The sequence below is a fragment of the Oncorhynchus mykiss genome, chromosome 23, assembly GCF_013265735.2.
Source record: "Oncorhynchus mykiss isolate Arlee chromosome 23, USDA_OmykA_1.1, whole genome shotgun sequence".
Lineage (NCBI taxonomy): Eukaryota > Metazoa > Chordata > Actinopteri > Salmoniformes > Salmonidae > Oncorhynchus > Oncorhynchus mykiss.
This window is the reverse complement of record NC_048587.1, coordinates 60,186,054-60,198,862: the sequence shown is the minus strand read 5'-3', so window position 1 is coordinate 60,198,862 and position 12,809 is coordinate 60,186,054. Positions and strand designations below refer to the sequence as shown.

Genomic DNA, 12,809 nt, shown 5'->3' with positions numbered 1-12,809 from the left:
GTTAAAGTGGAGATCACAGCTATTCAACTATTGGTCTGAAGTACTGCTGGTTCTCCTTTCTACCTGGTAGTTAAATGATCAATTCATGAAATTGATTGGCCAGGTCCCTAATTTTATAATGAAGGAAAAGAACCAGAAGTGTTCTGGCCCTCCAGGAAGCCCTGTTGAAGATGCCTCAGTGTTGTTGTTTGTTAGGGGATCAGGATGGTGAGGAGCGCTGGGCCGAGGTCCAGAAGAAGATGACCCCCTGGAGGTTGGGGATCCAGGAACAGGAGCCAGAGCTGGGTCTTGTGCCCCAGCAGAGAGCAGCACGCCTGGGCAAGCTGCACAGTGCCCTCCTGGTGGTTGCCTCGCTCATAGACAAGCCCACCAACCTGGGAGGTTAGTTATTTATTTTCTATTTAACCTCTATTTATACAGGTCAGTCAATGCTGAACAACTTGGTACAGGATGAATGTTGTAACCTTCATCTGCTGATCTCTCTGGGTTCCATGTGTAACGGAGGTGGAATGATGAACCATGTTCACATGATGAGTAACCTTGCTTGAGACCTGAAGACTTGTGTTAGCTCCCCAGGCTTGAGCTCAAGGAGCTAACACAGTCATGTAGTGTTCAGGAGACCCTGGTTGGAATCCAGTCGGTCACATATGAACCCACAGCCATTTCTATCTAGCTATATTGTATTGTATTGTATTATTTTCCATTAGCTACCCAATATACTTGGTGTTGCTAAGCGTTGCCATGCAAACAGACAGCAGCAGGCAGCACTACATAAACTAATCAGTCCTAATCAGAGTTTGTCTAAGGAGCACTAGGACTGCATCATAACAGACTCATGTTCCCCACTGGGCTGCCGTATTGCTGCGCTGCCTGCTGTCTGTTTATGTAAGCCTCATGTTGATTTAAATGAGTTTATACAGGAGAAAACCTATTTTATCAACCAATATTCAAATTTGTATTTTTTTATCTTCATTTAACTAGGCAAGTCAGTTAAGAACAAATTCTTATTTTCAATTATGGCCTAGCTACTAGTTAGTAGTACTAGCTACTACCATTAGGCTATTAAATGATGCTAGCAAACTGGCTAGCTACTGTCTAGTTAAGATTTTTTTAAACTCAGGAGTCAATAGTTACTTTTTCTGGCGAGTGGGAGTAATGTATCATCGTCATCGATGAACCACCAAAGGCATACCCCATTTCTGTTTGAAAATTGAGAATTTTCGTGGCCAAAGTTGACGTTTAACGTGAGAACCATTTTAGGACCATACAAACACTGTTTTATGTTCTAGGTTTCTAACCGTGTGTAAAAGCTAGAATACCACCTCTGCAGGATTAACAATTCAACTCGCCCCTGCCTACCCAATGGTAGGTCGATTATTCCTCCTCATTAATCCCTACAGATCTGATAGATGCCGCTCTGCTTTACCACTGAGCTAGTATACGGCTAGGGACTGTTCCTCAACAGTAAAGGCCTTAGAGTAAAGTGGGCTATCCTAGAAGACGAGTGCCTATGCTCCCTCACTCCTAATTTATAAACCCCCAGCGCCTTCTCAGGATCGTCCAGGCCAGAGCTTCAACTTCAGCACACTATGAGTGGGACTCACTCCTCTGGGTTGGTTTAGCCCAGACACCCATTTTACGACTCCTATCAATGCACTCCGTACCTATAGTTCGGGTCTAGGGTTCCCAATGGACTAGTTAGCCAAGAAAATTTGCTAGAGATCCTCGATTAATCAAGTCAATTTCAGAAACCTAGAGTAAAACGACATGCATTTGTATGACTCTTTGATAACACAGGGTGTCAGAACAATAAAGCTAGTTTATTCAAAATTCTAGAAGAATACATAAAAATCCCAGATCAATCAATCACAAAGAAATATCACAAATCGATAAGTGAAAATTAACCCTGGATTAGAGTCATAGATGCCTCCAGCGCCCTTAACTAAACCATTATTAGGGTGCCAGTAATATATTGTTTGTCCTTTTACAATTTTATGAGAAGCACAGTATTTAATAACAAGAAAAAACATTTCTTACAATTTATAAACCGTTTGTCTTCCCCCCTCGGGATGATCAGTCCTTCAGTCGGTGTTTAACTACTTTAACACTCCTATCAATGAGGTAACCTTAAGTGTTCCCCCTAGATTTCTACTTAAACACTAAGAATAAATATCGATGCATTTTAAGCTAAAAAGATTTAGCAAAATCTTCCTCCAGCTGAAGACAGGTTCTTCTAGCAAGCTCAAAGAGAGTTGTACCTCTCCCAAAAATCCTGCCTCTTTCACTCCTCGTATTCTGCTGACTCACGGTGGTTAAAGATCTGCCCCGATGACGCACGCATTCAGTGGTTAACACCTACTGTAATGCGGCCATTTCTCAGAAGGGGATTCTTCTCTTGCCTAGACAGGATGTCTGCCTCAACCGCACGCGTACCTCTTCCTGCCTCCTCCTGGCTGTTCTGACCTGGGGAGCTAGTCCAGCTAGCACCCTTAGGATACTACATTATCATTCACTTTTAAAACATTCATTTCTAGACATTAACCTTTCTCATTCCACTCAATTCTAATCTTACTCCAACCTACATCTTAAACATCCAACATTTTAAACATTTCCTCATTTAAACATAACATTTCATCATTACACCATGTCAATATCAACCTCCTCCTAGACTCTTAAACATGTTCCAGATATACTGTACCTTAAAAACAACCATCATTATAACATTCTTAACCATTTTACTGCATTTCTTTAATCACCTTTTGATATCTTCCACTGTATATTTCCCAATGTTTTCAACCTTTTAATATCTTCCACTGTATATTTCCCAATGTTTTCAACCTTTTAATATCTTCCACTGTATATTTCCCAATGTTTTCAACCTTTTAATATCTTCCACTGTATATTTCCCAATGTTTTCAACCTTTTAATATCTTCCACTGTATATTTCCCAATGTTTTCAACCTTTTAATATCTTCCACTGTATATTTCCCAATGTTTTCAACCTTTTAATATCTTCCACTGTATATTTCCCAATGTTTTCAACCCTTTAATATCTTCCACTGTATATTTCCCAATGTGTTCAACCCTTTAATATCTTCCACTGTATATTTCCCAATGTTTTCAACCCTTTAATATCTTCCACTGTATATTTCCCAATGTGTTCAACCCTTTAATATCTTCCACTGTATATTTCCCAATGTTTTCAACCCTTTAATATCTTCCACTGTATATTTCCCAATGTGTTCAACCCTTTAATATCTTCCACTGTATATTTCCCAATGTGTTCAACCCTTTAATATCTTCCACTGTATATTTCCCAATGTTTTCAACCCTTTAATATCTTCCACTGTATATTTCCCAATGTGTTCAACCCTTTAATATCTTCCACTGTATATTTCCCAATGTTTTCAACCCTTTAATATCTTCCACTGTATATTTCCCAATGTTTTCAACCCTTTTGATATCTTCCACTGTATATTTCCCAATGTTTTCAACCCTTTAATATCTTCCACTGTATATTTCCCAATGTTTTCAACCCTTTAATATCTTCCACTGTATATTTCCCAATGTTTTCAACCTTTTAATATCTTCCACTGTATATTTCCCAATGTTTTCAACCTTTTAATATCTTCCACTGTATATTTCCCAATGTTTTCAACCTTTTAATATCTTCCACTGTATATTTCCCAATGTTTTCAACCCTTTAATATCTTCCACTGTATATTTCCCAATGTTTTCAACCCTTTAATATCTTCCACTGTATATTTCCCAATGTTTTCAACCCTTTAATATCTTCCACTGTATATTTCCCAATGTTTTCAACCCTTTAATATCTTCCACTGTATATTTCCCAATGTGTTCAACCCTTTAATATCTTCCACTGTATATTTCCCAATGTTTTCAACCCTTTAATATCTTCCACTGTATATTTCCCAATGTTTTCAACCCTTTAATATCTTCCACTGTATATTTCCCAATGTTTTCAACCCTTTAATATCTTCCACTGTATATTTCCCAATGTTTTCAACCCTTTAATATCTTCCACTGTATATTTCCCAATGTTTTCAACCCTTTAATATCTTCCACTGTATATTTCCCAATGTGTTCAACCCTTTAATATCTTCCACTGTATATTTCCCAATGTTTTCAACCCTTTAATATCTTCCACTGTATATTTCCCAATGTTTTCAACCCTTTAATATCTTCCACTGTATATTTCCCAATGTGTTCAACCCTTTAATATCTTCCACTGTATATTTCCCAATGTGTTCAACCCTTTAATATCTTCCACTGTATATTTCCCAATGTGTTCAACCCTTTAATATCTTCCACTGTATATTTCCCAATGTGTTCAACCCTTTAATATCTTCCACTGTATATTTCCCAATGTGTTCAACCCTTTAATATCTTCCACTGTATATTTCCCAATGTGTTCAACCCTTTAATATCTTCCACTGTATATTTCCCAATGTTTTCAACCTTTTAACATATTTACCCGTTAATTATTATTTTAAAGAATTCCAGTCCCAGTTCATTTCAAATGTGTCTTCTTTTCTGTAATCAATGTCAATTCTCTCTCAACGTTCATTCTTCTTTGTGCTCCATGTGTGAGTGAAAGTGAAACCTCTTCATGAGTGTATGTGTGTGTGTATGCTGGTGGGGCCTTCCTACCCATGCCCTCTGTCACTAAAATGTCACAGAGAACTGGGCCTTGGATTGCTATTCTTGACACCTGAAAAGTCTCTTCTTTCATAGTTCTCCTCATCACTCCTCCTCTTGCCTCTGTCCTGCTGGACTGAAGGAGAACATGCTCAATAAAGTGTCTAGGCATAATGGTCTCGTAGAGGTGTGTTAGAGATTGAGCGATAAGGTATTATTGAGCCAAGTCTTTGACTAGAAAGGGTTCCTTTTCTTTGAGTGCAGTAAAGAATGCAGCTTTGACGTGTGGTCCACCTGAATTCAGTGCCTCGTATATCACTCTCATCTTGGCCTGGCGTGTCGGTGCAGCGCTGATATTTGCATTGATCTCTTCACCGATCATGCCCTTTGTGAAGAGAATATCTGCTATGGCAAACACATTATTGACTCTCTGAATGATCTGTGGTCTGAATTCATCAACAAACTCAATGTCTCTTGTGTATGAATCATCTCTGTATTCCTCTGTTCGTATTTCAGCTTTCCATGCAGATTCTCCCTTCTCACTTATCAACTCCATCTCAAAGTCCATCGCAGGGTCCTTTATGTACACTTCAAAGTAGTTTGGCCTGGTGCTTCTTAGCTTGATCTTTTCTGGCGTAATCGAGGATTGACACGAGGTCTTGAGGGTGAAGCGACTCCCCTTCCGCTGGGACTTCTCCGGCTTTGGCTTTGGAAGTCTTACGAATCCATAGGACTTCTCCTGTGCCTCCACCTCCCGTGCTAGAGAAGGATCACATTGGATCAGATATGTGTGTAAGGTGAGGAGTGCTCTGGTGGACCTAAAGATCAGAAGGTCACAGTGCACTCTCCAATGCAACCGACGTCTCAGTACCAAACCCCTGCCAGAGAAGGAGGGACGAAGCAGTTTGGCGTGGAACCCCGTCACCTCATCCACTTCTTCCACAAGCACTCTGTTGTCTTTCACATGTAGAACCTTCATGGCTTCTCTCAAGGAGGATTGTGGGTAGTCTGGATCTATACAGACAAAGTGTGGCAGACTAATTTCCTCTAGTTTGCCAAAAATCATTGTGATGTCCAGTAATGGACCTCCTTCTTCAAACCGCATGCTGTTCAGAGTGGCCCTGTGAGGCTCCCAGGAGCTGAACTGGTATCGCAGACTGACTTTGCTCTCACATACCCACCGCAGCCCTGATAAGATGCACTCGTAATGCCCTGCTGCAGAAGAGTCAAGTGTGTAGACGGTGGTCTCATCCTCTGTAGACACGGAGGGTTCAACCTGAATCCAGGACATTGAGCTCTTTATATGGTTGCAATTCAAACATTCCTTTGGACAATCGGTTTTAAGGCCAAACTCTTTTTGGAGACACATATTTGACTCTGAATAGTTGACTCCAATCTCTTTGGCCAGTTTAGTGATGATTGTTCCTACTGAATCCAGTGCCTTGTTGTAGAACTGTCTTATTGTTCCAGTGATGAAACTACTACCATCCTTTTCACCAGGACTAAGTTTGTCCATGATTTTGGTATGTATGACTTTAAGCCTATCTATCATTAAGTTCTGTTGTTTTAAATCGCGTTCGATATTATCACCAAGAGACAGAAGAAGTGAAACTAAAGTCTTCAATTCCTGTTCACTAGGTTCTGCCCTTTCAATTACGTTTGAGAGCTCATCAAGTTGTGACAACTGGGGTAGCAGAGGATTTGACTGTTCAGGAGTGCTAGTTTCACAGTTATCGACATCTTGATCTTTTGATGTGGCCATTTTCACTCCAAAGGCGCAATCTGCAGTGGCTACATCCACTTTTGGACTTATAAAGCAGTAATGTTCTTGCTAAGCCATTGATTCTAGAAGAATATAATTGAAAAATACCTAATGAGCTTAGTTCAACTGTCGTACCCCATCAGAACCCAGAATATAAGCTTGCTTTATGGCAACATTTGTTAACATCGTAATTGTAAACAAACACGGTATAGCCTCAAAACGTGAAAAAATAATATCCTCTGGTATGTGTTGTCAGGTGTAATCCATTTACTACAGGAAATGTCTAGCCAGTTTCCCTTTTTATTGTCCAAACGTCACGTTGTGAATTTGCGTTCCTCTCCCAGTCTCAGTTAGTTCCACTCCTAACAGACAATTAATGAATGTCCAAATCAACAAAAGAAAGACATGAGAGAAGTGCTGTGAAGTAGCCTTTCCCGCTGTAAGAGTTACTTTCAGTCTTAAAATGGGTGTGATCTGTGGACTGTGGTTGGCTTTAATGCAGTCACATGGTCTTTGAGTAAAGGTGGATATTTTTAAGGTGGATTTTCAACAATATTATATTTTATACAGGGTGGCTATCACAGTGTTAGATTTAAATGTGTGTTCCTAAGGCTGCAACTTGTACATCCCACAGAATCAAAAAGCTGAGGAGTATCTGGTTAAATAATCACATCCTTATTACACACGTCATTAAACCACCCTGCAAAATATGACTTTTACAGTATTTTATGTGCTGATCTGGGCTATTTTGCATAAATAAAATATTGCTCTATACCTGTAGCATTCAGAATAATTGAAACATTTAAATAATGATTGTGTAAATCATTGTGTTTTTGTTTGATTTATATTTCTGTGTGTGTGTGTGTGTGTGTGTGCATGTTTGTCTGTCTGCCGGGCTGTGTAGTAGTTTAAAGGCTTAATGCAGCCATTTTTATATCAGTCAAATCATTTCTGGGGAACAATTAAGTACCTTATAAAATAGTTTTCCATTAAAATTGACAAAAATAGCTTTTTAGCAACAAAAAAATATCAAGCAATAATTGTTATAGGACTGGGAGTGGGGAGGGGGAAACTAAAAACCAGCTGTTATTGGCAGAGAGGTTTGTTATTGGTCTATTAACTCATTAAGCTTAAACTCTACCAATGCAAAACCTGCTGATTAGAAAGTCCTTTGTAGATTATATTTTCAAACAGCAAATGTTTTCACACTTTTACAGTGTTAGTTTTGTCAGGTGATACAAAACACAGGAAAAATAGAATTTTGACTGCACTGGGCCTTTAAATAAAATAAAACAAATTCCATGCTCTGTCTGAAGAAAATATCACCTTAAACCTGTAGCATACAAATATCTGAAACATGTAAATAGTGGTTGTGTAATTGTTTGTTAATGTGTACATACATGTGTGTGTAGGACATGTGAGCTCTTTGGGGCCAGTGGCCTGTAGATCTACCATATCGACCATTAAACACTGAACTAAAATATAAACGCAACATGCAACAATTTCAAAGATTGTACTGAGTTACAGGTCGTATAAGGAAATTAGTCAATTGAAATAAATGAATTAGGCCCTATTCTATGTATTTCACATGGCTGGGAATATAGATATGCATCTGTTGGTCACAAATACCTTAAAAGAAAACTCCAAAAAATGGCTTCGATCACGAACTGCAATCAGATCAAGACCATGATGAGGATGACGAGCATGCAGATGAGCTTCCCTGAGGCGGTTTCTGACAGTTTGTGCAGCAATTATTTGGTTGTGTAAACCCACAGTTTCATCAGCTGTCCGGGTGGCTGGTCTCAGACGATCCCGCAGGTGAAGAAGCCGGATATTGGAGGTCCTGGTTTGACTTGGTTACACGTGGTCTGCGGTTGTGAGGCCAGTTGGATGTACTGCCAAACTCTCAAAAATGATGTTGGAGTTGGCTTATGGTAGAGAAATGCACATTAAATTATCTGGCAACAGTTCTTCTGGACATTCCTGCAGTCAGTATACCAATTGCACGCTCTCTCAAAACTTGAGACATCTGTGGCATTGTGTGACAAAACTGCACATTTTAGAGTGGCCTTTTATTGTCCCCAGCACAAGGTGCACTTGTGTAATGATCATGCTGTTTAACCAGCTTCTTGATTTGCCACACCTGTCAGGTGGATGGATTATCTTGGTAAAGGAGAAATGCTCACTAACAGGGATGTAAACATATTTGTGCTCAAAATTTGAGACAAATAAGTTATTTGTGCGTATGGAAAATGTCTGGCATCTTATTTCAGCTCATGAAACATGGGACCAACACTTTACATGTTGCATTTATTATTTTGTTCAGTGTAATATGTGTTGGACAGCCTTTGACAAGTCAGTGATAAACACTTTCACTCTCTCTCTCTGTCTCCTCTCTCTTTGTCTCTCTCATTGTCTTTCTCTCTTTGTCTCTCTCGATCGCTCTGTCTGTGTGTGTGTGTGTGTGTGTGAAGGTCTGTGTAGGACGTGTGAGATCTTTGGGGCCAGTGCTCTGGTATTGGACAGTCTTCGCCACGTCAGTGATAAACACTTCCAGGCCCTGAGTGTCTCCTCTGAGCTATGGCTCCCCCTACTGGAGGTAGGTAACAACACTTTAGTGGCCTTAACCACAGGTGTCGAGATCATTCCACAGAGGGTTGAGTGTCTGCAGGTTTTCGCTCCTCCCTTGTACTTGATTGATGAATTAAGGTCACTAATTAGTAAGGAACTCCCCTCCCCTGTTTGTCTAGGTTTTAATTGGCAGGAAAAAAAAAAAACTTGTCCCTCCATGGAATGATTTGGACACCATTGACCTAAAGTCTCCAGTGCTGTAGTTTTTCAGTGCAGATGTAGAGGAAGGAGGACAGCTGAACACTCTAGGATATTGAGATGCTCACCAAGTTCATTCACTCTACTGTGTTCAGCTGACTTTTTAGCCAGTTAAAAACGTGTTATGTTAACATCATATATTTGTGTCTCTACCAGGTGAAGCCCGTAGAACTAGCTGACTTCTTGCAGCTGAAGAAGAGAGAGGGCTACTGCATTGTGGGAGTGGAGCAGACAGCCAATAGTCAGAGTCTAAAGGACTACAAGTTCCCTGAGAAGACTCTGTTACTGCTGGGGTAAAACCACTCTCCTGTAGGACAGCAGAGCACATTGTCATGCCCAGTTGTATATAACTTTGTGTCATATTGGAAGTATTTTCTGCTTCAACAAAAGCCATGACATGAAATGCAATTATTCACTAACAGACAAACCACACAAATGAACAATCAATGCATGACATAATTATTGCACATCAATTCATTGACTTGACTGTATTAACACACGTGTACATACACAGCCATGGCCGGGACTGTCTCACGGGTCAGGGAGGAAGCTGACAAAGCTCTTTAATGGAATCTCAGTAATGGAGTGAGTGTTCCCCTGGGCCCCGATCAGGCAGGCACACAGATCTGCTTCCTGCTGTAGTGAGGAGACGTGCCCAGGCATGCTGGTCTCTAATGGGTGCTCTGTGGAGGGAAGAACAGGGAACACACGCTCCAGCCATGCATCACATGCACAAATGTATGTATGTATGTATGTATATACAGTGGGGAGAACAAGTATTTGATACACTGCCGATTTTGCAGGTTTTCCTACTTACAAAGCATGTAGAGGTCTGTAATTTTTATCACATGTACACTTCAACTGTGAGAGACCAAACCTGGTCAAGAACTTCAGGAAACGTATGATCTCTGTAATTGCAAACAAAGCTTTCTGTACCAAATATTAAGTTCTGCTTTTCTGATGTATGAAATACTTATGTCATGCAATAAAATGAAAATGAATTACTTAAAAATCATACAATGTGATTTCCTGGATTTTTGTTTTAGATTTGTTTTAGATTCCCTCTCTCACAGTTGAAGTGTACCTAAAATTACAGACCTCTACATACTTTGTAAGTAGAAAACCTGCAAAATCGGCAGTGTAATAAATACTTGTTCTCCCCACTGTATATGTATATACACACACACACACACACACGCACACGCACGCACACACATTCTGAGGTCTTGGCTGATTTCTTTTGATTTTCCCATGATGTCAAGCAAAGAGGCACTGAGTTTGAAGGTAGGCCTTGAAATACATCCACAGGTACACCTCCAATTGACTCAAATGATGTCAATTAGCCTATCAGAAGCTTTTTCTGGAATTTACCAAGCTGTTTAAAGGCACAGTCAACTTAGTGTATATAAACTTCTGACCCACTGGAATTGTGATACAGTGAAATAATCTGTCTGTAAATAATTGTTGGAAAAGTTACTTGTGCACAAAGTAGATAAGTGTATGTAAACTTCCGACTTCAAGTGTGTGTGTGTGTGTGTGTGTTATATATATATATATATAATATATATATATATATTATATATATATATATATATAATATATATATATATATATATATATCACACACACACACACACACACACACACACACACACACACACACACACACACACAAGCTACAGACTGATGTTTGATCAAAAGACACACATCGGTCAGTAATACACGTTTTTTCTCTACTGTGTGTACCGTCTCCAAACGGCGTCTGTTATTGGTTTGTTACTGGAGGTTGATCATTCCTGGGTGGGGTGGTTGAGCTCAGTCAAACATACAGGGTTTGTTTAAGCTGAGAGGGCCGAGGAGAGCTGCTATTTGTAATGAACACAACAAGGCAAAGTGTATCTCGCACTCTGTCAACACACACACACACACACACACACAGCCATTAGTCAGTGAACCCTCCACCTGTGGTCTGCTCTGTTCCAGCACAGCATGGTGTTTGTCTAATGTAACCCATTACAACCATATCTGTACCTGTCTCTGTCATATTGTTCACAGCAGGCCAGGGTGAATGTTCTGTAGATCAGTGACTAAGGCCGGGATTCAACCCCATCGCCCCTTTTCGACTATGGACCTATTAAAGGCATTGCTCCCGCATTTGTGGAGACCACATTGTCAGCTCAATTGGAAATGACCTTTAAATTTCAGTCGCGTGGATCTATATATATGTGGATCTAACACGGATCTAAATGAACTTTGACCTTACGCTATAGAAATAGAATGACATTGACTTTAATGGGAATGTCCAGTGTTCCAGTCCTTTAAATTTCTATGGACCAACATCCTATCTCGTCTCCTAGCACTGTGTTCCATATTTCACCTGTCTAGTTATTCTCCTTTTTATTCATACTTTCTCTCTCCCCTCCCTCCTCCCCCCCACCCTACTTTAGTAATGAGCGTGAGGGTATCCCAGCTAACCTGCTCCAGCTGCTGGATGTGTGTGTGGAGATCCCTCAGCAAGGTGTCATCCGTTCCCTCAACGTACACGTGAGCGCCGCCCTGCTGGTGTGGGAGTACACCCGCCAGTACCTGCCCACTACTGGAGTGAAGTCAGACTGAAATAGGGAGAGATGACCTGGATGATAAGAAACAAACGTTTTCACTCTGTTGTAAAACGTTTTTTAAATGTTTTCCATTGCGTGCACTAATGAACATGGCCCTAGTGTGGGGGTAAACCCACCAGTACCTACCCCCTACTGCCCCCGCTGCGGAGTAGGGTTAAGTTGCCCCTTTACATTGTAGTCATTAAGCAGATGCTTTTATCCAGAGAAACTTACAGTAGTGAGTACATGCATGTTCATACTGGTCCCCCATGGGAATCGAACCCACAACTCTGGTGTTACAAGCACCACACTCTACCAACTGAGCTACATGGGGCCTTTCCCCACTAATGGTTAAGGTTAGAAGGGGACGCTGATCCTATATCTGTACCTACCGACAACTGTACCTACAGCCCCCACAACTGTACCTTTAACCCATTTTAAAATGCAGCCTTAACCATCCAATGGGCCATAGATCTAGAGAATGGATGTTAGTCTTACAAGTAGTGACTTGTTATTAGACCTAGAACCCATCTCAGATCCATTGGAGGGTATTCCGCTTTAGCCGTGGCTCGATATTACATTAGAATATTCCAATGCGTTTGTCGTTTGGACAGGGTCATGTTTCCAAGTGCTTTCCCAGTAAAGCAGCAGACACTTGATTTTCCCCGAGTCTCTGTTTTTTCTGTGTGGTATTAAATATTGAACAATGCTTTTTTTGGAGTGGAGAAATTGTTGGAAAGTAATGCATCTTTTTAATTAAACAAATAAAACAATTATTTCGTAAGAACTCTGTTTTTCTTATCACACACATTTGGTTGATTTATGTTTTTCTTACCAAACCATGTTATTTCTCACGGAGCCGTTCATAGCGCAGAAAGAACACAAGCTCACAGTAGTTTATCGAAAGGTGCCGTGCGCCACGCCCAACTTTCACCAAGAATAACGTTGCGCAGGTGAAC

The 12,809-nt window shown here is 40.3% G+C and overlaps 1 protein-coding gene across 3 annotated transcripts in view; it reads left to right on the top strand.

Moving 5' to 3' along the window:
- Positions 1-12,637, top strand: part of tarbp1 (TAR (HIV-1) RNA binding protein 1) — a 38,943-nt gene extending 26,306 nt beyond the window's left edge. For all 3 annotated transcript variants that reach the window (XM_036960914.1, XM_036960913.1, XM_036960915.1), the window contains 4 exons: positions 196-381; positions 8,896-9,020; positions 9,407-9,543; positions 11,698-12,637. In XM_036960914.1, coding sequence (XP_036816809.1) covers positions 196-381; positions 8,896-9,020; positions 9,407-9,543; positions 11,698-11,866 — 617 coding nt within the window. In that variant the 3' untranslated portion in view covers positions 11,867-12,637. The remainder of the gene's footprint in view (positions 1-195; positions 382-8,895; positions 9,021-9,406; positions 9,544-11,697) is intronic.
- The last annotated feature ends 172 nt before the right edge of the window (positions 12,638-12,809 follow it).